The sequence below is a fragment of the Ranitomeya variabilis genome, chromosome 6 (assembly GCF_051348905.1).
Source record: "Ranitomeya variabilis isolate aRanVar5 chromosome 6, aRanVar5.hap1, whole genome shotgun sequence".
NCBI classification, from domain to species: Eukaryota; Metazoa; Chordata; class Amphibia; order Anura; family Dendrobatidae; genus Ranitomeya; species Ranitomeya variabilis.
The window spans coordinates 443,617,399-443,643,877 of NC_135237.1; the positions used below are offsets into that span (position 1 = coordinate 443,617,399).

The following is a 26,479-nucleotide window of genomic DNA, read 5'->3' on the forward strand; positions in this document are numbered from 1 at the left end:
GATCTTCTTTGTTGAATTGATTACATCGAATGCTACTATCTTGCGTTTTTAATCTGTGATTATTCTGAAAATTCAATTAAAAAAGGACAAAACACTTGATACATGGAACAAAGTATTTTCTAAACTTCCATAGAATTCACACTTATCTCGATAGTGTGCAAGGCTTATATTCAAAAACACAGGGGAAGAAGGGAAAATTATTATTTTACTTTATTGCTATTAAGTGAACAGTGCTGATAAAGTATTTCAAGTGAAACTGAATGAAAAGTCATTGTTATTTTGGATTATTATATATATACTAGATGGTGGCCCGATTCTAACGTATCGGGTATTCTAGAATATGTAGGTAGTATATAGCACAGGCTACGTACTATATTGCACAGTGACGTAGTATATAACACAACCGACGTAGTATATAACATAGCTACGTAGTGTATAACAGAGCTACGTAGTATATAACAGAGCTACATAGTATGTAACACAGCGTACGTAGTATATAGCAGAGATATGTAGTATATAACATAGCCACGTAGTATATAACATAGCCACGTAGTGTATTGCACAGCTACGTAGTGTATTGCACAGGCATGTAGTATATTGGTCAGCCACGTAGTATATTGTAGAGCCACGTAGTATATTGTAGAGCCACGTAGTATATTGCACAGGCACGTAGTATATAACACAGTCACATAGTGTATTGCACAGCTACGTAGTGTATGGCACAGCTATGTAGTATATTGGTCAGCGACGTAGTATATAGCAGAGCCACGTAGTATATAGCATAGCCACGTAGTATATTGTAGAGGCACGTAGTATATTGCATAGCTACGTAGTATATAGCTCAGCCCAAGTAGTTTATAGCACAGCCACGTAGTATATAGCACAGGCCACGGAGTACATAGCACAGAGCCACGTAGTATATTGCACAGCCATGTACTATATTGCACAGCCCAAGTATATTGCACAGCCACGGAGTATATTGCACAGCCCACGGAGTATATAGCACAGGCCACGGAGTATATAGCACAGAGCCATGTAGTATATTGCACAGCCACGGAGTATATAACACAGTCACGTAGTGTATTGCACAGCTGCGTAGGCCCACGTAGGATATAGCAATGTGGGCACTATATGCGTAGTTAAAAAAGACTTAAAATAAAAAATAAACATATAATCACCTTCCGAAGGCCCCTTGAAGTCCTGGCGCCTGTGTGCGGTGCACGCGGCAGCTTCCGGTCCCAGGGTTGGTATGAGTGCAGGACCTGTGATGACGTCGCGGTCACATGACCGTGACGTCATGGCAGGTCCTTCTCGCATAGCATCCTTAGCACCGGAACCTGCCGTGACAGACGGAAGTGACCCTTAGACAATTATATAGTAGGATAATCATAGTTATACTGTATTCGTGTACTTGTATTTTTGCAAGAAAGAATAAGTTGATAAAAACTTCTGATCTTAGGTTATGTTACAGTGGTTAGCCAGGACTATTTTTTTTGTACTAAGAACTAACAGGCAGGTAGTTGCTTACTACCTGCCTGTTGTATCCAGCACCGATCTTTACCGACGGAGAGCGATCACAGACCGATTGTGTTGGCAATTCACCAGCTTCTGCCAACATCACATCGACAGAGTAGCGGCTTTTCATCCTCTGTGCTCTGTTGATGGGGCTGCTGATTGATAATTGACTCCTGAGCGCCTAACTGCAGGGAGTTGGCTGTCAATCAGCATAACTTCAGCCATCCACGCCCAGTTGACAGAGCAGCCAGGACGAAAAAGAGCTCTCTGTTGATGTGGAGAAGCTGAATTTCCAGCAGGAGCGGTCAGTGACTGCACTGAGCTTATGCTGCTTAGAACAGGCAGACAGTTGCCTCTGTTAGCAAAATACCTGCCTGTTAGTCCTGGACAACCTCTTTAACCCCTTAGCGACAGAGCCATATTTTTGAAATCTGACTAGTGTCACTTTATGTGGTAATAACTCTGGAACGCTTCAACAAATCCCAGTGATTTTGAGAATGTTTTTTCGTGACACATTATACTTTATCATAATGACTTCTGAACAGGTTACAACAGTTGTCAGACTCTAAGGCCACTATTTGCTCATGAATTTCCATAGCAACCATCAGGACCACACAATCATGATTTGAGGGCACCGACTGGGATAAAGAGGAAGCCCCCACACTCTGTTAAGCATTTATATGATGTAGTCACTATTGACAGAAGCATCTAAGGGGTTAAACAGATTTGGACGGTGCAAACACTGACTAATGCAGCAAGTTGTCAGCCGACAGCTGCTGGATTGTCTCCTGTATAGGGAGGCTATTCCCTTATATCTCAGGTCAGTTAAAAGACATATTGGCAGTCATTAAGGGGTTTAAACATGCAATGTTTTTGAAGCACTTTTTTCTTCAGCCAAAACCTATGCTCTTGCCAGTAAAAACACTGTAATCAAAACACAGGTTTTGCTGCCTTTTTGCTGCTTTTTTTTTACTGTTTTTGTGTGGATTACATGTGTGATTTTTCTACAATACTGGTTTAATAAAGCTAGTTTACTTACAACAAATACAGCATAAAACAATGCCTAAACCCAACAAAACCTGTTTGCTGCGTTTGCTCAATGTTTTTACATTTTCCCATTGCTTTTTATGGGTCAAAAATTGCTGCAAAAACACTGAAAGAATTGACATACTGCAGATTTAAATAATGCTGCACAAGCTGTGTGCACCAAAATGTAAGCATGCAACCAGTGGAAATAAACGTCCCATTGTTTTGATGCAAGAATCCAGTGCGTTTTTGAACGCTTCCTACGGCTGAGCGTGAATCCCTACAATCTACATTCATATAGTTGTGTCAAAAGAATGGGACATTTATTTCCACTTGTTGCACAGTACCAAAACAAACCATAAATGTAAATCCCTAAACTTATCTGGGTGTATACCGGTATATATATACCGTATATACTCGAGTATAAGCCGAGATTTTCAGCCCATTTTTTTGGGCTGAAAGTCCCTTTCTCGGCTTATACTCGAGTCATACCCAGGGGTCGGCAGGGGAGGGGGAGCGGGGCCTGTATAGTCTAATAATACTCACCTGCTCCTGGCGCGGTCCCTGGCTCATCGGCGCCCCAGCTTCTTCCTGTACTGAGCGGTCACATGATACCGCTCATTACAGTAATGAATATGCAGCTCCACCTCCCATAGGGGTGGAGCCGCATATTCATTACTCTAATGAGCGGTAACGGTGACCGCTCAGTACAGGAAGAAGCTGCGGCTCCGGGGAATCAGGGACTGCACCGCACCAGGAACAGGTGAGTATAACGGGGAGGGGAGCGCTGCGCTGCGCGATGTCCACCTGCTCCTCGTTCCGGCGCCGCTCCGTCTTCAGCATCTCCTGCAGTGACGCTCAGGTCAGAGGGCGCGGTGACGTGGTTAGTGCGCGCCCTCTGCCTGAACGTCAGTGCAGAAGACGTTGAAGACCGAGCGGCGCCGGTTTTTTTATCGCAGCAACAGCAAATGGGGCAAGTGTCTGTATGGAGCATCTTATGGGGCCATAACGTTTGTGCATCACTATATGAGGCAAGTGTCTGTATGGGGCCATAATCAACGTTTGTGCAGCACTATATGGGGCAAGTGTCTATATGGAGTATCTTATGGGGCCATAACGTTTGTGCAGCACTATATGAGGCAAGTGTCTGTATGGGGCCATAATCAACGTTTGTGCAGCACTATATGGGGCAAGTGTCTGTATAGGGCCATAATCAACTTTTGTGCAGCACTCTATGGGGCAAGTGTCTGTGTGGGGCCCATAATCAACATTTGTGCAGCACTATATGGGGCAAGTGTCTGTATGGAGCATCTTATGGGGCCATAATCAACGTTTGTGCAGCACTATATGGGGCAAATATCTTTATGGAGCATCTTATGGGGCCATAATTAACGTTTGTGGAGCATTATACGGGGCAAGTGTCTGTATGGAGCATCTTATGGGGCCATAATCAAGGTTTGTGCAGCACTATATGGGGCAAATATCTTTATGGAGCATCTTATGGGGGCATAATCAACATTTGTGCAGCATTATATTGGGCAAATGTGTCTATGGAGCATCTTATGAGGCCATTATTCACCTTTATGCAGGATTATATGGGGCATATTTTAATATGGAGCATCTTATGGGGCCATCATAAACTTTATGGAGCATTATATGGGGCTCCTGATTCAATATGGATATTCAAAAACACTTAACCTACTGATGTCTCAATTAATTTTACTTTTATTGGTATCTATTTTTACTTTTGACATTTACCGGTAGCTGCTGCATTTTCCACCCTAGGCTTATACTCGAGTCATTAAGTTCTCCCAGTTTTTTGTGGCAAAATTAGGGGGGTCGGCTTATACTCGGGTCGGCTTATACTCGAGTATATACGGTATCTCAAAAAAATAAAGGGAACACTTAAACAGCACAATGAATGTACGGTAACTCCAAGTCAATCACACTGCTGTGAAATCAACCTGTCCAGTTATGAAGCAACACTGACTGTGAATCAATTTTTCCTGCTGTTGTGCTAATTGAACAGTCAACAGGTAGAAACTATAAGTAATTAGCAAGGCAATCCCTATAAAGACTGGTTATGCAGGTAGTGACCACAGACCATTTCTCTGCTCCCATCATCAATGGACATTGTTCAGACCTTTATTGATATATCTACCCATTATTCTCATTGGTTGCGTCCCTTTACATTTATGGGAAAATGCCTTAAGGTGTGTACATATTAATTACATCTATTTTTAATTATTTTAATTATTTATACGTTTGAACAACTACTTTAATCCTGAATTTTGGTCTGTCTATGGCCTATCTATATGTCCGGATACTCCCTACTGGGTATTTCTGTGTTTAATTGTCTTGTATCAGTATTTTAGTGATTATTAATAAAAGGTTTATCTTTTTATTGAATCCTATGGTTCTCTTTGTCTATGTCCACTGTTAAATTACAGTTGGGCATTTGCTGTGTCACTAACATTCATGTGTCTGCTCAAACTGTCAGAAACAGACTCCATGAGGGTGGTATGAGGGTGCAACATCCACAAGTTGGTGTGCTTACAGCCCAACACCATGCAGGGCGATTGGCATTTGCCAGGGAACACCAAGATTAGCATATTCAACTTTGGCGCCCTGTGTTCTTCATGGATGAGAGCAGGTTCATACTGAGCAGATGTGATGGAGTCGGGAGATGCTGTGGAGAACATTCTTTCGCCTGCAGCATCCTCCAGCGTGACTTGTTTGGCAGTGGGTCAGTAATGGTGTGGTGAGGCATTTCTTTGGAGGGCCGTACAGCTCTCCAAATGCTAGCCAGAGGTACCCTGACTGCCATTAGGTACCAGGATGATATCCTCAGACCAGTTGTGAGACCATATGCAGGTACACTGATCCCCAAGTTTCTTTTTATGCATGACATTGCTAGGCCTCATGTGACTGAAGTGTGTCAGCAGTTCCTGCATGATGGAGGCATTGATGCTATGGAGTAGCCTGCCCATTCCCCAGTCTTGAATCCAATCGATCACATCTAGGACATCATGTCACGTTCCATCCACCAATGCAACATTGCACTACAGACTGTCCAGGAGTTGACTGATGCTTTAATTCAGGTCTGGGAGGAGATCCCTCAGGAGAACATCTGCCTCCTCATCAGGAGCATGCCCAAACATTGAAGGGAGGTCATGAAGGCACGTGGAAGCCACACACACTACTAATCATAATTTCCTTGTCTTGAGGTATTTCCACTGAAGTTGGATCAGCCTGTAATTTGATTTTCCACTTTGATTTGAGAATCATTCCAAATTCAGACCTCCGTGGGATATTAGTTGTGATTTACATTGATCATTTTTATATTTTATTCACAATACATTCCACTATGTAACAAATAAAGATTTGCAACTGGAATATTTAATTCAGTGATATCTAGGATGTGGTATTTTATTGTTCCCTTTATTTTTTTTTAACAGTGTATATATGCACACATATATATGAGTGTAGATGGTCTGCATCTGTGTGTGAACATGTATGCATGAGTTTATATAGTTAGTGTGTTTACAAACTTCGTCCTGCACAAAACAAGCCCTAGTATAGATATACGGCCAAAAAAAATAAAAAAAAGCTATTCAAAAGAAGCTGTGCAAAGAGTGAACATGTTAATTCTTTTAACCGCTTCAAGGTTTCCAAACCCTGAAGTGGATAAAAGAAGAAACAAAAAACTGAAATGTGCACAGCAATGTCGTTTTTACATTGCTGTGCCCTTTTTTTTTTCATTTTATTGTGGCTGTTTCATCAAATTCAAGGTGGAAACAGACTGAAAAAGACGTCATGTGTGCATTCTCTTAGGGGTGAAAAAACCTCAATGTATACACTAAACTTGTCCATTGGGCTTCATAAGTAAAACAGAACCAAGAGAGTGTCCTTTTGGGCTCAGTCAGGCCACTGTACATAAGGAGTATGGGATATTGTAGAAGACTTCACTATTTCATCTCAGTCTGGTACTGAAAGAACGTTACTGTGCAGTATGCTCTTTTTTTTCTTTTTAATGTACAATGAGTGACGTATGGCATCTCTGTGCACATCATGAGCTTTTCCGACCATCTTCATGATATATCTGTTAAATGGCATTATAGTTTATGAACGATGGGCATCACTGTTGGGCATCGGTCGCTGCTTCAGTTTACCACATACATTGTTAGGTTTGTACACACTAAGCATAAACAAAACCTACAATGTGAACATGACCTAAGAAATAAAGGACAAGGCAACCTCAATCAAGTCAAGACCACAACTCCCTTCTATTACCAAAAAATAACAGTGAGTAAAGGCCCCGTCTCACATAGCAGCGATCTCGCTAGCGATCTCGCTGAGTCACAAGTTTTGTGACGCAACAGCGACCTCAGTAGCGATCTCGCTATGTGTGACACGTACCAGCGATCAGGCCCCTGCTGTGAGATCGCTGGTCGTGTCGGAATGGCCTGGACCTTTTTTTGGTCGTTGAGGCCCCGCTGACATTGCTGAATCGGTGTGTGTGTGACACCGATCCAGCGATGTCTTCACTGGTAACCAGGGTAAACATCGGGTTACTAAGCGCAGGGCCGCGCTTAGTAACCCGATGTTTACCCTGGTTACCAGCGTAAATGTAAAAAATAACAAACAGTACATACTCGCCTTCTGATGTCCGTCAGGTCCCTTGCCGTCTGCTTCCTGCTCTGAGTGCCGTACAGTGAGAGCAGAGCACAGCAGTGACGTCACCGCTGCGCTCTCACTGTACGGCGGCACTCAGAGCAGGATGCAGACGGCAAGGGACCTGATGGACATCAGAAGGCGAGTATGTACTGTTTGTTATTTTTTACATTTACGCTGGTAACCAGGGTAAACATCGGGTTACTAAGCGCGGCCCTGCGCTTAGTAACCCGATGTTTACCCTGGTTACCCGGGTGCTGCAGGGGGACTTCGGCATCGTTGAAGACAGTTTCAACGATGCCGAAGTCGTTCCCCTGATCGTTGGTCGCTGGAGAGAGCGGTCTGTGTGGCAGCTCCCCAGCGACCACACAACGACTTACCAACGATCACGGCCAGGTCATATCGCTGGTCGTGATCATTGGTAAATCGCTATGTGAGACGGGGCCTTTAGACATTACACTGCCATTAGCTTAGACCACCAGTGAATGCATACCTCACTACCATAGACCACCATGCCAGAAGGCTTTACCCCCACCACTGTTATAGGCTATCAGAGATTAGCATCACCCATCCTAGACCACCAGAGAAGCAAGCATTACAGACAACCTGTCAGGCTTTTCAATTAGAGAAGACATACTTTTCAAGATAGGGCGTCATAGCCTATTCATGTGATTCATGCTCCATTTTTGTCTTTTCTAGATGTGGGAAATGAAGCAGAAGGCAGCGTGAATGCAGAATACGGGAGAGTTCACTTTGATGACTTGGTCCCGTCTCCAACCTCAGAGAAAGCTTTCCTTGCTCAGATCCATGCCAGAAAACCAACATACAACCATAATTCTTCATCAGCTACTGGAAATATTCGCGCAGATATGTATGCACCTGTGATCAGTCAAGCCATTGTTTTTTTGTATTTAGTAGTTTGGGATGTATTCTTACTGCTGCCCAGCTCATTTACTGAACATGCCCATAGACTGCTAAAAGTTTCTTTTCAGCATTTGTCGGACATGTACAAAATATGTTGCCATAGCTGGAAAGACAAAAAACAGCCCCCTACACCTTTATATGCAGCTCCCCTGCAAGTTTATATGCAGCCTCCCCTGCACCTTTACAGTTGTGCTCAAAAGTTTACATACCCCAGATTTTTTGCTTTCTTGGCCTTTTTTTTTCAGAGTATATGAATGATAACACCAAAACTTTTTCTCCACTCATGGTTAGTGGTTGGGTGAAGCCATTTATTGTCAAACTACTGTGTTTTCTCTTTTTAAATCGTAATGACAGCCCAAAACATCCAAATTACCCTGATCAAAAGTTTACATACCCCATTTCTTAATACCGTGTATTGCCCCCTCTAACATCAATGACAGCTTGAAGTCTTTTGTGATAGTTTTGGATGAGATTCATTAAGACATTAAGATTGGAATGGGGGGTGCAAATATTGGCACCCCCTCTAGGCAGGAGTTTGAAGAGCCTGCAGATTCTTCCATATTTACTGCAGCTGCATACTGGTTTATATTCAACTGTGGTGTATCTTTTTAGTGGCTGTTTAGGATATTTCAGCATTCTTCTATTAAAGTGAATGGAACAATGCTTGAAAGGCTGCTTTAAAAAATGCTGACCAGAATCTGTTTGCATCTTTTTCAAATACTGGTCAGAGAGCACTGAATACTTTATTTTGTCATTAATACTTTTGGTAAAACAGGACAGGAAGGTAAAAGTGCTTCTCACTAAATTAGAATATCATCAAAAAGTTAATTTATTTCAGTTTTTTTAGTGCAAAAAGTGAAACTCGTATATGATATGGAGTCATTATAAACAGAGTGATCTATTTCAAGTGTTTTTCTGTTAATGTTGATGATTATGGGTTACAACCAATGAAGTCATTATCTCAGTAAATTAGAATAATTAAAAAGCCTGCAAAGGCTTCCTAAGCGTTTAAAAAGGTTCCTTAGTCTGTTTCAGTAGGCTCCACAATCATGGAGAAGACCGCTGACTTGACAGATGTCCATAAGGCAGTCATTGACACACTCCACAAGGAGGGTAAGCCACAAATGGTCATTACTAAAGAAGCTGGCTGTTCAGAGTGCTGTATCCAAGCATATTAATGGAAAGTTGAGTGGAAGGAAAAAGTGTGGTAGAAAAAGGTTCACAAGCAACGGGGATAACCGCAGCCTTGAAAGGATTGTTAAGAAAAGGCCATTCAAAAATTTGGAGTAGATTCACAAGAAGTGGACTGCTGCTGGAGTCATTGCTTCAAGAGCAATAACACAGACATATCCAGGACATGGGCTACAAGTGTCACATTCCTTGTGTCAAGCCTCTCATTACCAGTAGACAACGTCAGAAGCATCTTACCTGGGCCAAGGACAAAAAGAACTGGACTGTCAGTAGTTTAAGGTGTTGTTTTCAGATTAAAGTAAATTTTGCATTTCATTTGGAAATCAAGGTCCCAGAGGCTGGAGGAAGAGTGGACAGACACACAATCCAAGCTACATGAGGTCTAGTGTGAAGTATCCACAATCAATAATGGTTTGATGAGCCATGTCATCTGCTGGTGTAGGTCCGCTGTGTTTTATCAAGACCAAAGTCAGCGCAGCCGTCTACCAGGAAATTTTAGAGCACTTCATGCTTCCATCTGCTGACAAGCTTTTTTTTTTTTTTTTTTTAAATTCGTTTATTGATTCCAGAATAAACAAATAATGCATACATTAACATTTATCATCATTAATTATACCACCGAATACAATAATTACAGAATATCATCATATCCAGAACTTACAGGGGTAATAAACTGTGTATGCTAAATCATTAGCACCTATAAAATATCTACTATACAACTTTAACCGTGAACAGTAAGTCGCCAAAAGGAAAAACAGATTTGAATCCTACTCCACAAGCGATGTCCCAAAACCACAAGCCCATTCTCCTGTGCATGTATCTAATCAGCGGCTGACAAGCTTTTTGGAGATGAAAATTTAATTCTCCAGCAGGACTTGGCACCTGTCCACACTGCCAAAAGTACCAACACCTGGTTTTAAAACAACAGTATCACTGTGCTTGATTGGCCAGCAAACTCGCCTGACCTTAACCCCATAGAGAATCTTTGGGGATATTGTCAAGTGGAAGATGAGAGACACCAGACCCAACAATGCAGACAAGCTGAAGGCTGCTATCAAAGCAATCTGGGCTTCCATAACACATTAGCAGTGTCACAGGCTGATCGCCTCCATGCCACGCCGCATTGATGCAGTAATGGATGCCAAAGGAACCCCGACCAAGTATTGAGTGTGTCATAGAAAATATTAAAAATCCTTCAGGTCCCTTATGTCCCCCACTTCTTTTTCTTTCATGTACCATTTGTCATGACAAGATAGGAGCGTGCACTCCATGCTGTGTTTATGTAAAATGGAAGGGTAAAGAGATGTGAAGCCGCTTAATTAAAACGCGAGGATCCCTCTTGATGTCTATATAACTGAAGGCGATGTGTATTGTCCCCACAGAGCGAGAGACTGGAAACGACTACTAGATTGAAGTGGAACAAAGAAAATCTGACACCTTTACCCATAGCTGTGGTCTCTGCAGTATAATAGACAGCAGATATTATAGCTTCAGGAGAAAATATGGAATATCGAAATTTCTATCTATCCGGTATTAATGAGACGTGCATTCACGGCATCGGGATAATTAGGCAATCATACAGATTTTCTCATAATCATAACCCCCACCAAATGGCCCCAAAGCCATAGGGGCCATATAACCACCAGCAGATAAGCCATGTTTAGTCTGTGAGTGTAGATAAAATCCCAATTGACAAGATGACATTAATCTCCACTTTCTGTGATCGCTTTTTGTTATTACAAAAATTGGGATTTCCTAAAATTATGAAGGGCTGAGTCCAGCCCATAACTGGGACCTTGTGAGGTCATAGTAGAGGGGTGTGTGGGTGGGACTCAGGGTCTGATAAAAGATTGATCCCAATTATCATCAGTGTCCGCACAGAGAGTTACATTTCATGTACCGTATATACTCGAGTATAAGCCGAGATTTTCAGCCCAAATTTTTGGGCTGAAAGTGCGCCTCTCGGCTTATACTCGAGTCGCGGTCGGCGGCAGGGTCGACGGGTGAGGGGGAGAGAGGTCTGTCGCATACTCACCTGCTTCCGGCGCTCCTGGCGCTGTCCCTGCCTGTCTTCGGGTGCCGCAGCTCTTCCCCAGTTCCGCGGTCACGTGGTACCGCTCATTAAAGTTATGAATATGGACTCCACTCCCATAGGGGTGGAGCCGCATATTCATAACTGTAATGAGTGGTGCCAGTGACCGCTGACAGAGGAAGAGGCTGCAGTGCCCGGAGACCATCTGTCCGGGATAAGGAGCCAGGGACGCCGGGAGCAGGTAAGTATGTCATATTTACCTGTCCGCGTTCCACACGCCGGGCGCCGTTCCGTCTTCCCGTCCCCTTGCTCTGACTGTTCAGGTCAGAGGGCGTGATGACGTACTAGTGTGCGCGCCGCCCTCTGCCTGAACAGTCAGTGTGGAGAGACGGGACGCTGAGGAGCAGCGGGCAGCAACTAGAGGTGAGTATGTCATTTTTTTTTTTATTGCAGCAGCAGCAGCATTGTATATGGGGCACAGCTTTATATGGAGCATCTTATGGGGCAATAATGAACGGTTCAGAGCATTATATATGGGGCACAGCTTTATATGGAGCATCTTATGGGGCAATAACGCTTGTGCAGCACTATAATGGGGCAAGTGACTGCACGGAGCATCTTATGGGGCCATAACGCTTGTGCAGCATTATATTGGGCAAGTGACTGTACGGAGCATCTTATGGGGCCATAACGCTTGTGCAGCACTATATGGGGCAAGTGACTGTATGGATGATCTTATGGGGCCATAACGTTTGTGCAGCACTATATAGGGCAAATATCTCTATGGAGCATCTTATGGGGCCCTTATTACCCTTTATGCAGGATTATATGGGGCATATTTTAATATGGAGCATCTAATGGGGCCCATCAAACTTTATGGAGCATTATATGGGGCTCCTGATTCAATATGGATATTCAAAAACACTTAACCTACTGATGTCTCAATTAATTTTACTTTTATTGGTATCTATTTTTACTTTTGAAATTTACCGGTAGCTGCTGCATTTTCCACCCTAGGCTTATACTCGAGTCATTAAGTTTTCCCAGTTTTTTGTGGCAAAATTAGGGGGGTCGGCTTATACTCGGGTCGGCTTATACTCGAGTATATACGGTATGTAGGCACCCTGTTTATCGACAGACCAATCGAAGTGCTCTCCTTCATCTAAACTGAATCGTCTCTGCGATCAGTGTAAGTTCTCCTCTTAATCCCTTGTATTGTTTTGTCCCCCTTGTAAAATCTTTTGTATATTTTTCACAAACACTACCTCCCTTTGGATTAAATATAAAATTTAATAGATCTGTTCTGTAAACTACACCTTGAAGCCATAAGCTACTGTTTTAACAGTGTCCGTTCGACCGAAACAGAGTGGTGGTGGCGGCGAGTAGTCTGGTGTTATCTGAGAGTTAGCTGTGAACATACCGGGGTCTGTACACATATTCCATGTGTTGTAATCTGGAGGTGTATATGCCTTACGCTCAACGTTAATTTTCTGATAGCCGGCCTAGTGGTGTGAACAGACTGCAGCCTTCTCCGTTGATCGTCGGCCAGTCGTGTAATTTTCCAGACTATAGGGGGCAGCAGAGAGCTGTTCGCTCCAAAGATCACAGTGGGTGGTACTTGTGACCTTCCTGGACTGTGATATCAGGGATTTGTGGGATTAGGAAAATCCTGACAAAAATTACGGGATCCCTGACAGAGTGCATTTACTGAACATACATTTCAGTAGGCCAATATTTTGGATTTTAAAATAATTTTTCAAGCTCGTATTATAAAGTATTCTAATTTACTGAGATAATGACTTTTGGGTTTTCATTGGCTGTAAGCCATAATCATCAACATTAACAGAAAGAACTAAACAATTGAAATAGATCACTCTGTTTGTAATGACTCTATATAATATATGAGTTTCACTTTTTGTATTGAAGAACTGAAATAAATTAACTTTTTGATGATATTCTAATTTGGTGAGAAACACTTGTATGTGTGTGGCCCCACAGGTATTCTATTTAGGATTAAAACTGACAGATTTTTTAAGGAAGCAACATCAGCTAAAACTACCACTTTTTAAAAAAAAAAAATTAACATTTTTGCAGAGTTCCTGAAGATGCGTATAACCGACACGATGATGAAACCTATGAGAATGACTCTGTGCGCCAACTTGAAAATGAGCTGAAAATGGAGGAATACCTGAAACAAAAGCTGCAGGATGAAGCTTACCAGGTAAACAGAACTACTGTTTTGTACCTCAGGAGACACATGGGTCTAGACAAGTGAGGAACATTAACCAAGAATTTTTAACACAAATAACCCAGGCATAATTTACGCAGAATAGTTCTTATTCATATAAGAACCTGTTCTTGGTGGTAATTGTCAGCAATACAAGTGGAGAATATCAAAAATCTTGAGCGTTAAATGAGCTACTTAGAAGATTGAGTTTAAAGTGGGCATTTCTCACTGGAGGATCGCTGATATCCATGCATTAGATGCAAAGCCTTGAAAAATTATTCATACCCCTTGAACCGTTTCGCTTTTTTTCACATAACACAAACAAAGCTAAATGTATTTGGTTGAAATTTTATGTGATATACCAACACAAAGTAGCTTGCTTGTATTTGTGAAGTGTAAAAGGAATGATACATGATTTTCTAATTATTTTAAAAATATAAATCTCCTCCCTGAGTGAATACTTTTCAGTATGATGCTACCACCACCATATTTGACAGTGGGATTGTCTTTTCAGGGTGATGTACGGTGTTAGTTTTCTGCAAACAGGATTTCTTATTGCTTGCTTTCAAAAATTAATTTTTTTTCTTGCCACTCTTCCATAATGGCCAGATTTATGGAGTATACGACTAATAGTGCTCTCCTTGCTTGGGATGTCAGTCTAGGTTCACTTGAATATCTTGGTAGGTTTGCACTTGTGCCATACTCCTTCCATTTTTCAATTGGATTGAACAGTGCTCTATGAGATGTTCAGAACTTGGGCTGCTTTTTTATAGCCCAACCCTACTTTACTTTTCTACACAACTTTATCCCTGACCTGTCTAGTGTATTCCTTGGTTTTCATAAGGCCGATTGATCCTTAATGTTCTTGAACAAACCTTCACAGAACAGATGTAGTTATACTGAGAATAAATTACACATAGGTGGACTCAATTTATTAATTATTTGACTCTTTGAGGCAATTGGTCACTCAGATTTTTGTTTAAGAGTATTAGACAACAGGGAGCTGAGGACAAATGCACATCACAATTTTCACATTTATATTTTTAAAGTAATTAAAAAACCAAGTATCATTTCCTTTACACTTCACAAAGACTTGCTACTTTGTGTTTGTCTATCATATAAAATCACAATAGAATGCATTTAAGTTTGTGGGGTATAACGTGAAAATGTGTAAAAGTTCCTGAGGAGCATTGCACGGCGAATAAGCCTCCTTACCTTGACAAGCCAGCTGGTATGTCACTCTCCATAAGGAGAAACGTTACCCTTTAGACCCCACTCCAGAGCCTCTCACCTAGCCAAATCAGTTCTCATGCTTCGCACTGACGAGGGCCAACAGCCCGAAACACCGTGTCTGCGAATTGAGATACTGATTTGGCTTTTATCCTAAGTCATATTGTACGACTCATTAAAGGGTTGATTGTGACTTGTAGGATCGCTACTTCCAATAGGTGGCGCTATAGAGTTAAGTCCTCTTTTTTTCAGCAGAGGCAATTTGCATATTTAAAAGTTCATTGGCATAAATACTTTTTCAAAGCACTGTATATTGATTTCAGTAAGTCCCATGTATTGCTTCACTTTTGTTTGTTTGCACCCACTGGGAGGATCTGAGTTGTGGGTGGTTTTGAGAGCCATCTGCAACCAGTTAGTTGTAGCAGATCCACTTGGGCGTGAGACTTCGTAGAGCTAGTGAGGGAGCAGGGAGTGTTCAACTGTATCCATATTCTGAAAACACTGATACAGTTAAAAGGAGTGAGTGTCGGGCATCCAGGCAGGCCCCCTTTCCCAGTCACATCCCCTGTGACCGCAGTCGCTACACCCCCTGATAATCATCTGTTCAGTGATGCCCCTTATATGCTTCAGATTATGTCTATTGATAATCTGCACTAAACAGCATTTTGATGCAGATCATCGAAAAAAAAAAAACTAACAAACCCGATCAGAGTTTTGAACGATTACAAATGTTAGTCCGTCAAAACGAACAACTTTGATCTAATGTGTATGAGCACCCTTAGGACAGCATTAATACTTATATCATCATGTGGCCCTTTTCTCCTGTAGGTCAGTTTGCAGGGCTGAATGCGCTGTTCTCTTTCCTTCCCCTCAAAAGTGAGTATTTTCTGCTATAGCACTACATTTTTTTATTAGGAAGTTGAGGAGTAGCCATAGTACAAAACTCATCTGCCTGATTATGTAATGAATTAAATAACTTATGAGACTTGCTTTTATGTAGTCACTGTTTATATTGAATGTCTGTAAGGGCTCATGGAGGAATATGGCATCTTCTGAACAGCAGAGGGCACTCAATGCCTAGTGGGCAAAGCACTGCTGGAAGCGAAGACACTTAAGGGAATGTACACATAGTTTTAAGATTGCGTCTACATAAAATACACAGAAATAAATCTATTGCAAATAACAATAGTGGCAAAATCTGCATAAATCACATACAGTTTTTTTTAATGGATTTTTCTGTAATTTCTCTATTGATTTAACCAAACTCAGTGAAAGAGATAAAATCCGTAAATTCACATGCCTGGATGTTAAATCTGCACAGCAGTTACTTTACACTTCAGATTCTTTTTCCACAGGTTTCCACAGGTTGTAGATGAGTTTTCATAATGACTCATTCACCCTACTGGTACTGGAAAAAAAACTAACATAGCAGATTTTCCATATGGAAAATCTGGATATAAAATCCGTTGAGTGTAAGAGCTATGTGAACATACCCTAATCAGCACTAACATTACAAAGTTTAATATGAAGATATAATGGCTGATAAGGAACCATTCTATAAAAAAATGTTGGGCCGATTGTCACACTGTGACGGTCTACGGTAAGGAAGGGGGGCCTTAAACTGTCCCTGGAACTGGGACCCTAACTATACCTGTCCACATGGATACTTCTGAAGGTAGAGAGGCCCGAATCTCCGACCTTACTATACTCCTGTTAAACCCTGATCTGTTCCCTCCCCCACCATGAAAAATTGGGACAGAAATGTAATTTAAAAAAGACACAAAGACAAAACATGGATAACAGAAAACCTCTGTCATCCAACAGCACTAACCAACAATAGGTTGATGATAGAGACCGGGAGGAATAAACTAAATGGGAACTGGAACCAGGAGATAAATAAACACATACTACACGTACTATTTGCTGGAAACGTATCCCCAAATCCTGGCCCTCCTCAACACATCCCCACACTCATTTCTAACACCTTGCCACGATCTTCTACACGTTTTCCCAACCATGATAACCTCATATGTTGTGAATTTGCTTTTTGCTCCCTCTAGTGGTTACTAGTTTTTTGACTCTGGTTTTTCTGTCATTCCTTTTATCCGCACCTGGGTCGTTAGTTAGGGGTGTTGCTATATAAGCTCCCTGGACCTTCAGTTCAATGCCTGGCAACGTAGTTATCAGAGCTAGTCTGCTGTGCTCTTGTCTACTGATCCTGGTTCCAGTTATATCAGCTAAGTCTGCCTTTTGCTTTTTGCTATTTGTTTTGGTTTTGTATTTTTGTCCAGCTTGTTCCAAATCTATATCCTGACCTTTGCTGGAAGCTCTAGGGGGGCTGGTGTTCTCCCCCCGGACCGTTAGACGGTTCGGGGGTTCTTGAATTTCCAGTGTGGATTTTGATAGGGTTTTTGTTGACCATATAAGTTACCTTTCTTTATTCTGCTATCAGTAAGCGGGCCTCTCTGTGCTAAACCTGGTTCATTTCTGTGTTTGTCTTTTCCTCTTACCTCACCGTCATTATTTGTGGGGGGCTTCTATCCAGCTTTGGGGTCCCCTTCTCTGGAGGCAAGAAAGGTCTTTGTTTTCCTCTACTAGGGGTAGCTAGATTCTCCGGCTGGCGCGTGTCATCTAGAATCAACGTAGGAATGATCCCCGGCTACTTCTAGTGTTGGCGTTAGGAGTAGATATATGGTCAACCCAGTTACCACTGCCCTATGAGCTGGATTTTTGTATTCTGCAGACTTCCACGTTCCTCTGAGACCCTCGCCATTGGGGTCATAACAGTTTGCCAGGCCTTGATTAAATGTTTAATGCATTGCAGAAGAGGGATTATAAGAAAGAAGATTCTGAGTTTTTTTTTTTTTCTTCTTCCCCTTTACCTCAGAGTGGCTATGCTTGCTGCAGACATGAATGTCCAGACCTTGATTACAAGTGTGGACCAGCTGGCTACTCGTGTGCAGGGCATACAAGACTATGTTATCAGAAATCCTAGGTCAGAACCTAAAATACCGATTCCTGAACTGTTTTCCGGAGACAGGTTTAAGTTTAGGAATTTCGTGAATAATTGTAAATTGTTTTTGTCCCTGAGACCCTGTTCATCTGGAGATTCTGCTCAGCAAGTAAAAATTGTTATTTCGTTCTTACGGGGCGACCCTCAGGATTGGGCTTTTTCGCTGGCGCCAGGAGATCCGGCATTGGCTGATCTTGATGCGTTTTTTCTGGCGCTCGGTTTACTTTATGAGGAACCCAATCTTGAGATTCAGGCAGAAAAGGCCTTGCTGGCTATGTCTCAGGGGCAGGACGAGGCTGAAGTGTATTGCCAAAAATTTCGGAAATGGTCCGTGCTGACACATTGGAACGAGTGTGCACTGGCCGCTAATTTTAGAAATGGCCTTTCTGAAGCCATTAAGAATGTTATGGTGGGTTTTCCCATTCCCACAGGTCTGAATGATACTATGGCACTGGCTATTCAAATTGACCGGCGGTTGCGAGAGCGCAAAACCGCAAATTCCCTCATGGTGTTGTCTGAACAGACACCTAATTCGGTGCAATGTGATAGAAAAACCGCAAATTCCCTCATGGTGTTGTCTGAACAGACACCTAATTCGGTGCAATGTGATAGAAAAACCGCAAATTCCCTCATGGTGTTGTCTGAACAGACACCTGATTTAATGCAATGTGATAGAATCCTGACTAGAAATGAGCGGAAAATTCATAGACGCCGGAATGGCTTGTGCTACTACTGTGGTGATTCTACACATGTTATCTCAGCATGCTCTAAACGTATAGCTAAGGTTGTTAGTCCTGTCACCGTTGGTAATTTGCAACCTAAATTTATTCTGTCTGTAACTTTGATTTGCTCACTGTCATCTTATCCTGTCATGGCGTTTGTAGATTCAGGTGCTGCCCTGAGTCTCATGGATCTCTCATTTGCTAAGCGCTGTGGTTTTACTCTTGAACCATTAGAAAATCCTATACCTCTTAGGGGTATTGATGCTACACCATTGGCAGCAAATAAACCGCAGTATTGGACACAGGTTACCATGTGCATGACTCCTGAACACCGCGAGGTGATACGTTTTCTGGTTTTACATAAAATGCATGATTTGGTTGTTTTAGGGCTGCCATGGTTACAGACCCATAATCCAGTCCTGGACTGGAAGGCTATGTCAGTCTCAAGTTGGGGCTGTCGTGGTATTCATGGGGATTCCCTGCCTGTGTCTATTGCTTCTTCTACGCCTTCGGAAGTTCCGGAGTATTTGTCTGATTATCAGGATGTCTTCAGTGAGTCTGAGTCCAGTGCATTGCCTCCTCATAGGGACTGTGACTGTGCTATAGATTTGATCCCAGGCAGTAAATTTCCTAAGGGAAGACTGTTTAATCTGTCGGTACCTGAACATACCGCTATGCGTTCATATATCAAGGAGTCTCTGGAGAAAGGACATATTCGTCCGTCTTCTTCCCCTCTTGGTGCGGGATTCTTTTTTGTGGCAAAAAAGGACGGATCTTTGAGACCTTGTATTGATTATCGGCTTTTAAATAAGATCACTGTCAAATTTCAGTATCCTTTACCGCTGTTGTCTGACTTGTTTGCCCGGATTAAGGGTGCCAAGTGGTTCACCAAGATAGACCTTCGTGGTGCGTACAACCTTGTGCGCATTAAGCAAGGTGATGAATGGAAAACCGCATTCAATACGCCCGAAGGTCATTTTGAGTACTTGGTGATGCCTTTTGGGCTCTCCAATGCGCCTTCAGTTTTTCAGTCCTTTATGCATGACATTTTCCGGAAGTATCTGGATAAATTTTTGATTGTTTATCTGGATGATATTTTGGTTTTTTCTGATAATTGGGATTCGCATGTGGAGCAGGTCAGGTTGGTCTTTAAAATTTTGCGTGAAAATTATTTGTTTGTCAAGGGCTCAAAGTGTCTCTTTGGTGTACAGAAGGTTCCCTTTTTGGGGTTCATTTTTTCCCCTTCTGCTGTGGAGATGGACCCAGTCAAGGTCCGAGCTATTCTTGATTGGACTCAGCCCTCGTCAGTTAAGAGTCTTCAGAAGTTCTTGGGCTTCGCTAACTTCTACCGTCGTTTTATCGCTAATTTTTCTAGCATTGTGAAACCTTTGACGGATATGACCAAGAAGGGCTCCGATGTAGCTAACTGGGCTCCTGCTGCCGTGGAGGCTTTCCAGGAGTTGAAACGCCGGTTTACTTCGGCGCCTGTTTTGTGCCAGCCTGACGTCTCACTTCCCTTTCAGGTTGAGGTGGATGCTTCGGAGATTGGGGCAGGGGCCGTTTTGTCGCAGAGAGGCCCTGGTTGCTCTGTTATGAAACCTTGTGCCTTTTTCTCTAGGAAGTTTTCGCCTGCCGAGCGAAATTATGATGTGGGCAATCGGGAGTTGTTGGCCATGAAATGGGCATTTGAGGAGTGGCGTCATTGGCTCGAGGGTGCTAAGCATCGTGTGGTGGTCTTGACTGATCACAAAAATCTGATGTATCTCGAGTCTGCTAAACGCCTTAATCCGAGACAGGCCCGCTGGTCATTGTTTTTCTCCCGCTTTGATTTTGTTGTCTCGTATTTACCAGGCTCAAAGAATGTGAAGGCCGATGCTCTTTCTAGGAGCTTTGTGCCTGATGCTCCTGGAGTCGCTGATCCTGTTGGTATTCTTAAAGATGGAGTTATCTTGTCAGCTATTTCTCCGGATCTGCGACGTGTGTTGCAGAGATTTCAGGCTGATAGGCCTGAGTCTTGTCCACCTGACAGACTGTTTGTCCCGGATAAGTGGACCAGCAGAGTCATTTCCGAGGTTCATTCCTCGGTGTTGGCAGGTCACCCGGGAATTTTTGGCACCAGAGATCTGGTGGCCAGGTCCTTTTGGTGGCCTTCCTTGTCAAGGGATGTGCGGTCATTTGTGCAGTCCTGTGGGACTTGTGCTCGAGCTAAGCCTTGCTGTTCTCGTGCCAGCGGTTTGCTCTTGCCCTTGCCTGTCCCGAAGAGACCTTGGACACATATCTCCATGGATTTCATTTCTGATCTTCCGCTATCTCAGGGCATGTCCGTTATCTGGGTGATATGTGATCGCTTCTCCAAGATGGTCCATTTGGTTCCTTTGCCTAAGCTGCCTTCCTCTTCCGATCTGGTTCCTGTGTTTTTCCAGAACGTGGTTCGTTTGCACGGCATCCCTGAGAATATTGTGTCAGACAGAGGATCCCAGTTCGTTTCCAGGTTCTGGCGATCCTTTTGTAGTAGGATGGGCATTGATTTGTCGTTTTCGTCTGCTTTCCATCCTCAGACTAATGGACAGACGGAGCGAACCAATCAGACTTTGGAGGCTTATTTGAGGTGTTTTGTCTCTGCTGATCAGGACGATTGGGTGACATTCTTGCCGTTGGCCGAGTTTGCCCTTAATAATCGGGCTAGTTCCGCCACCTTGGTTTCGCCTTTTTTCTGCAACTCTGGTTTCCATCCTCGCTTTTCTTCGGGTCATGTGGAGCCTTCTGACTGTCCTGGGGTGGATTCTGTGGTGGATAGGTTGCAGCAGATCTGGAATCATGTGGTGGACAACTTGAAGTTGTCACAGGAGAAGGCTCAGCGCTTTGCCAACCGCCGCCGCGGTGTGGGTCCCCGACTACGCGTTGGGGATTTGGTATGGCTTTCTTCCCGCTTTGTTCCTATGAAGGTCTCCTCTCCCAAATTTAAACCTCGTTTTATTGGGCCTTACAAGATATTGGAAATCCTTAATCCTGTATCTTTTCGTCTGGATCTTCCTGTGTCGTTTGCTATTCACAATGTATTTCATAGGTCCTTGTTGCGGCGGTACATTGTGCCTGTAGTTCCTTCTGCTGAGCCTCCTGCTCCGGTGTTGGTTGAGGGCGAGTTGGAGTACGTGGTGGAGAAGATCTTGGATTCTCGCCTCTCCAGGCGGAGGCTTCAGTACCTGGTCAAGTGGAAGGGCTATGGTCAGGAGGATAATTCCTGGGTGGTCGCCTCTGATGTTCATGCGGCCGATTTAGTTTGTGCCTTTCATGCCGCTCATCCTGATCGCCCTGGTGGTCGTGGTGAGGGTTCGGTGACCCCTCACTAAGGGGGGGGTACTGTTGTGAATTTGCTTTTTGCTCCCTCTAGTGGTTACTAGTTTTTTGACTGGTTTTTCTGTCATTCCTTTTATCCGCACCTGGGTCGTTAGTTAGGGGTGTTGCTATATAAGCTCCCTGGACCTTCAGTTCAATGCCTGGCAACGTAGTTATCAGAGCTAGTCTGCTGTGCTCTTGTCTACTGATCCTGGTTCCAGTTATATCAGCTAAGTCTGCCTTTTGCTTTTTGCTATTTGTTTTGGTTTTGTATTTTTGTCCAGCTTGTTCCAAATCTATATCCTGACCTTTGCTGGAAGCTCTAGGGGGGCTGGTGTTCTCCCCCCGGACCGTTAGACGGTTCGGGGGTTCTTGAATTTCCAGTGTGGATTTTGATAGGGTTTTTGTTGACCATATAAGTTACCTTTCTTTATTCTGCTATCAGTAAGCGGGCCTCTCTGTGCTAAACCTGGTTCATTTCTGTGTTTGTCTTTTCCTCTTACCTCACCGTCATTATTTGTGGGGGGCTTCTATCCAGCTTTGGGGTCCCCTTCTCTGGAGGCAAGAAAGGTCTTTGTTTTCCTCTACTAGGGGTAGCTAGATTCTCCGGCTGGCGCGTGTCATCTAGAATCAACGTAGGAATGATCCCCGGCTACTTCTAGTGTTGGCGTTAGGAGTAGATATATGGTCAACCCAGTTACCACTGCCCTATGAGCTGGATTTTTGTATTCTGCAGACTTCCACGTTCCTCTGAGACCCTCGCCATTGGGGTCATAACACTCATACCCATTCATCCAGCCCCCACTCCCCGGTTCCGTAACTGGAGCACTATGGAACGCACACTCCGTCTGCAACAAACTGCCATTTATCCATGACCTCTTCATCAGCAACAAACTCTCCTTCCTCGGCATCACTGAAACTTGGCTCATCCCCTCTGACTCAGCCTCTCCAGCTCCTATGGCGGATTCCACCTCTCTCACACCCCTCGCCCCAGCACCAAACGTGGTGGAGGAGTTGGCTTGCTCCTGTCCGACACCTGCTCTTTTACTGCAATCCCGCTACCACCCTCCGCTACTCTTCCCTCATTTGAGGTGCACTCCGTCCGCATCTATTCCCCCTCCAACCTCCAGCTGGCTGTCATTTGCCGCCCCCCAGAACTAGCCATCTCCGCCTTTCTTGACCACTTCACCACCTGGCTACTTCATTTCCTCTCTGCTGATACTTCTACCACAGCTGCCTCTAAACTTTTAGCGCTCACTGCCTCACTCAATGGTCCTCTGCGGCCACTCACAAAGATGGTCACACACTAGACCTCATCTTTACCTGCTTCTGTTCCCTTACTATTCTCACTAACCCACCCCACCCCCTGTCTGACCACAGCCTACTGACATTCTCTTTCCTCTCCTCTCCTAGTGCGCCACCCCCACTGCACATACTCACTCACCCTCGCAGAAATCTCAAACACCTCAATTTACAATCCCTCTCTGAGTCCCTTCTCCCTCTTACAGACATCGCTTCCCTTCATGACACAGATGCTGCTGCCTCTTTTTATAACACCACAATAACAGCAACACTCGATTCGGCCGCCCCCTTATGCATAGCAAAAGTCCTACAATCAAGGCAGCCCTGGTGGACAAGCCTGACCAAAGAACTGAGACAAGCTTCCAGGGTCGCTGAACGGAGATGGAAGCGATCTCGCTCTGCCGACCACTTCATTGCATACAAGCAGTCCCTCGCCAGCTTAAAGTCCACGCTCACTGCCACAAAACAAACTTCTCATCTCTCATATCCTCCCTGTCTCACAACCATAAACAGCTTTTCAACACTTTCAATTCTCTACTCCGTCCCCCAGCACCTCCTCCCTCTCCTGTCATTTCTGCTGAAGACTTTGCCTCTTTAAACAGAAGATCGATACGATCAGAGAAAGCTTTGACCCACAGCGCCCAATGCCCCTTTAAGCTGCTCAACCCTGTTCCTCCAAAACCAGCTTCTCCACCATGACAGATCAGCTCTCCACCATCCTGTCAAGATCACACCTCACCACTTGCACGCTTGACCCGCTCCCGTCCCACCTCATCCCTAACCTCGCCACAGTCTTTATCCCAACCCTAACACACCTCTTCAACCTCTCACTCACAAGTGGTGTCTTCCCCTCATCCTTCAAACATGCTAAGATCACACCCATCCTCAAAAGGCCCTCCCTCGACCCATCCTCTGTGTCTAGCTATCGCCTGATATCTCTTCTCCCTTATGCCTCAAAACTACTGGAACAGCATGTCCATCTTGAACTGTCCTCCCACCTATCCTCCTGCTCCCTCTTTGACCGGTTACAATCTGGCTTCCAACCCCATCACTCAACTGAAACTGCCCTAACTAAAGTCACCAATGACTACTAACCTCTGACCACAACATTCTCTCCTTCACACTCACAATTCCTCGCCCACCCCAGCACACTCCTACCTATCACACATTCAGAAATCTACAAGCCATTAACCCTCATACACTTTCAGACTCCCTACACTCATCGTTGTCCCCAATCTCTTCTTTTTCATGTCCTGATCTGGCTGTACATCACTTCAATGACACTCTTAGAAGCACCCTAGATCAAGTAGCTCCCCTCACCCTCAGAACCTCCAAACACAAAGTAAAACAGCCCTGGCTCACATCGCAAACCTGATTTCTCCAGCGATGCTCTAGAAGTGCTGAACGCTTATGGAGGAAAACTCGCACACCAGAAGACTTCACACACTTCAAATTTATGTAAAGAACCTATAACTCTGCCCTTCACCTCGCCAAACAGACCTTCTATACCACCCTGATCTCCTCACTATCCAACAACCCCAAGAAACTTTTTAACACCTTTCACTCCCTCCTCAGGCCAAAAGCACAAGACACTCTCACAGACATTTGTGCTGATGACCTGGCTTCCCACTTTATAGAGAAAATAGACAATATCCGTCAGGAAATCCGCTCCCAGACACCAAGTGCAATGACTCCCATTCCTCCCTGCATCTCCCCTGGCTCACTCTCTACATTCGATCCCATCACAGAAGATGAAGTCTCCAAGCTCCTCTCCTCTTCTCGTCCGACTACATGCACCACCGACCCCATTCCCTCACACCTCCTCCAGTCTCTCCAGTCGTCACAACTCACCTAACTACAATTTTTAATCTCTCCGTCTCCTCTGGCATTTTCCCCTCCTCCTTCAAACACTCTATCATTACTCCATTACTAAAAAAAACCCACCCTTGACCCATCATGCACAAACAACTACAGACCGGTCTCCAATCTCCCCTTCATCTCAAAACTCCTGGAGCGCCTGATCTACCCCCGCCTTACCCGTTACCTCTCCACTCATTCCCTCCTAGACCCTTCACAGTCCGGTTTCCGCCCCCTACATTCGACAGAAACTGCACTCATCAAGGTGACCAATGACCTTCTGACAGCAAAATGTAATGGTGACCACTCTCTGCTCATTCTCCTCGACCTTTCTGCAGCTTTCGACACTGTTGACCACCCTCTCCTGCTCTCTAGGCTCCAGTCACTAGGCATTAAGGACACTGCTCTCTCCTGGTTCTCCTCCTACCTTTCTGAACGCCCCTTCAGTGTTCAAAGTCATTTTATGTTTGTGTGTGTGTGTAGCCCATTCACTATCTCCATCTATCCCCCACCCCCTGAAGATGGCTGGACCATCATTGTAAATACATCATTGTAAATACACACCTGTACTTTGTATCTCCCCCACCTCATTGTAGATTGTAAGCTCTCACAAGCAGGGTCGTCTTATTTTGTCTTATTTTGCTTTATTACTGTATTGTTGACGTTGTTACCTATGACTGTTGTGTTTGAAACTGTTAAACTGTAAAGCGCTGCGGAATATGTTGGCACTATATAAATAAAAATTATTATTATTACTAACCGCCAAGAGCAGGCGACACTACTCTGTCCTCCTTCTGCCTTTGACACTGTGGACCACTCCGTCCTGCTACAGATTCTCTCATCTCTTGGCATCACAGACTTGGCCCTATCCCTATCCTGGATCTCGTCATATCTAACAGACCGAACATTCAGTGTCTCCCTCTCCCACACCACCTCCTCACCTCGCCCCTTGTCTGTCGGTGTTCCTCAAGGCTCAGTTCTAGGACCCCTACTCTTCTCCATCTACACTTCGGCCTGGGACAACTCATAGAATCCCATGGACAAAACAGAATTCATCATCTTTCCCCATCTCACTCTACCCCTCCACCAGATCTATTTATCAAGTGTCAATGGCTGACCACTTTCCCCAGTCCCGCATGCTCGGTGCCTCGGGGTGATCCTAGACTCTGCCCTCTCTTTCAAGCCACATATCCAAGTCCTTGCCTCCTCTTGCCGTCTCATACTCAAAAATATTTCCCGGATCCGTGCATTCGTTGACCACAAAACGACAAAAACACTAGTGCACGCTCTTATCATCTCCCGCCTTGACTACTGCAACCTCGCCTCTAGCACTCTGCCACCACTCCAATCCATCCTACACTCTGCTGCCCGACTAATCTACCTGTCTCACCGCTATTCCCCAGCCTCTCCCCTATGCCAAGCCCTTCACT

General features: G+C 44.1%; 1 protein-coding gene across 19 annotated transcripts in view; it reads left to right on the forward strand.

The window, feature by feature from the left end:
- DTNA (dystrobrevin alpha) overlaps positions 1-26,479 on the forward strand; it is a 354,562-nt gene that overhangs the window by 322,408 nt on the left and 5,675 nt on the right. For all 19 annotated transcript variants that reach the window (XM_077270435.1, XM_077270433.1, XM_077270447.1 and 16 more), the window contains 3 exons: positions 7,915-8,086; positions 13,457-13,583; positions 15,648-15,695. In XM_077270435.1, the coding sequence (XP_077126550.1) occupies positions 7,915-8,086; positions 13,457-13,583; positions 15,648-15,665 (317 nt within the window). In that variant the 3' untranslated portion in view covers positions 15,666-15,695. The remainder of the gene's footprint in view (positions 1-7,914; positions 8,087-13,456; positions 13,584-15,647; positions 15,696-26,479) is intronic.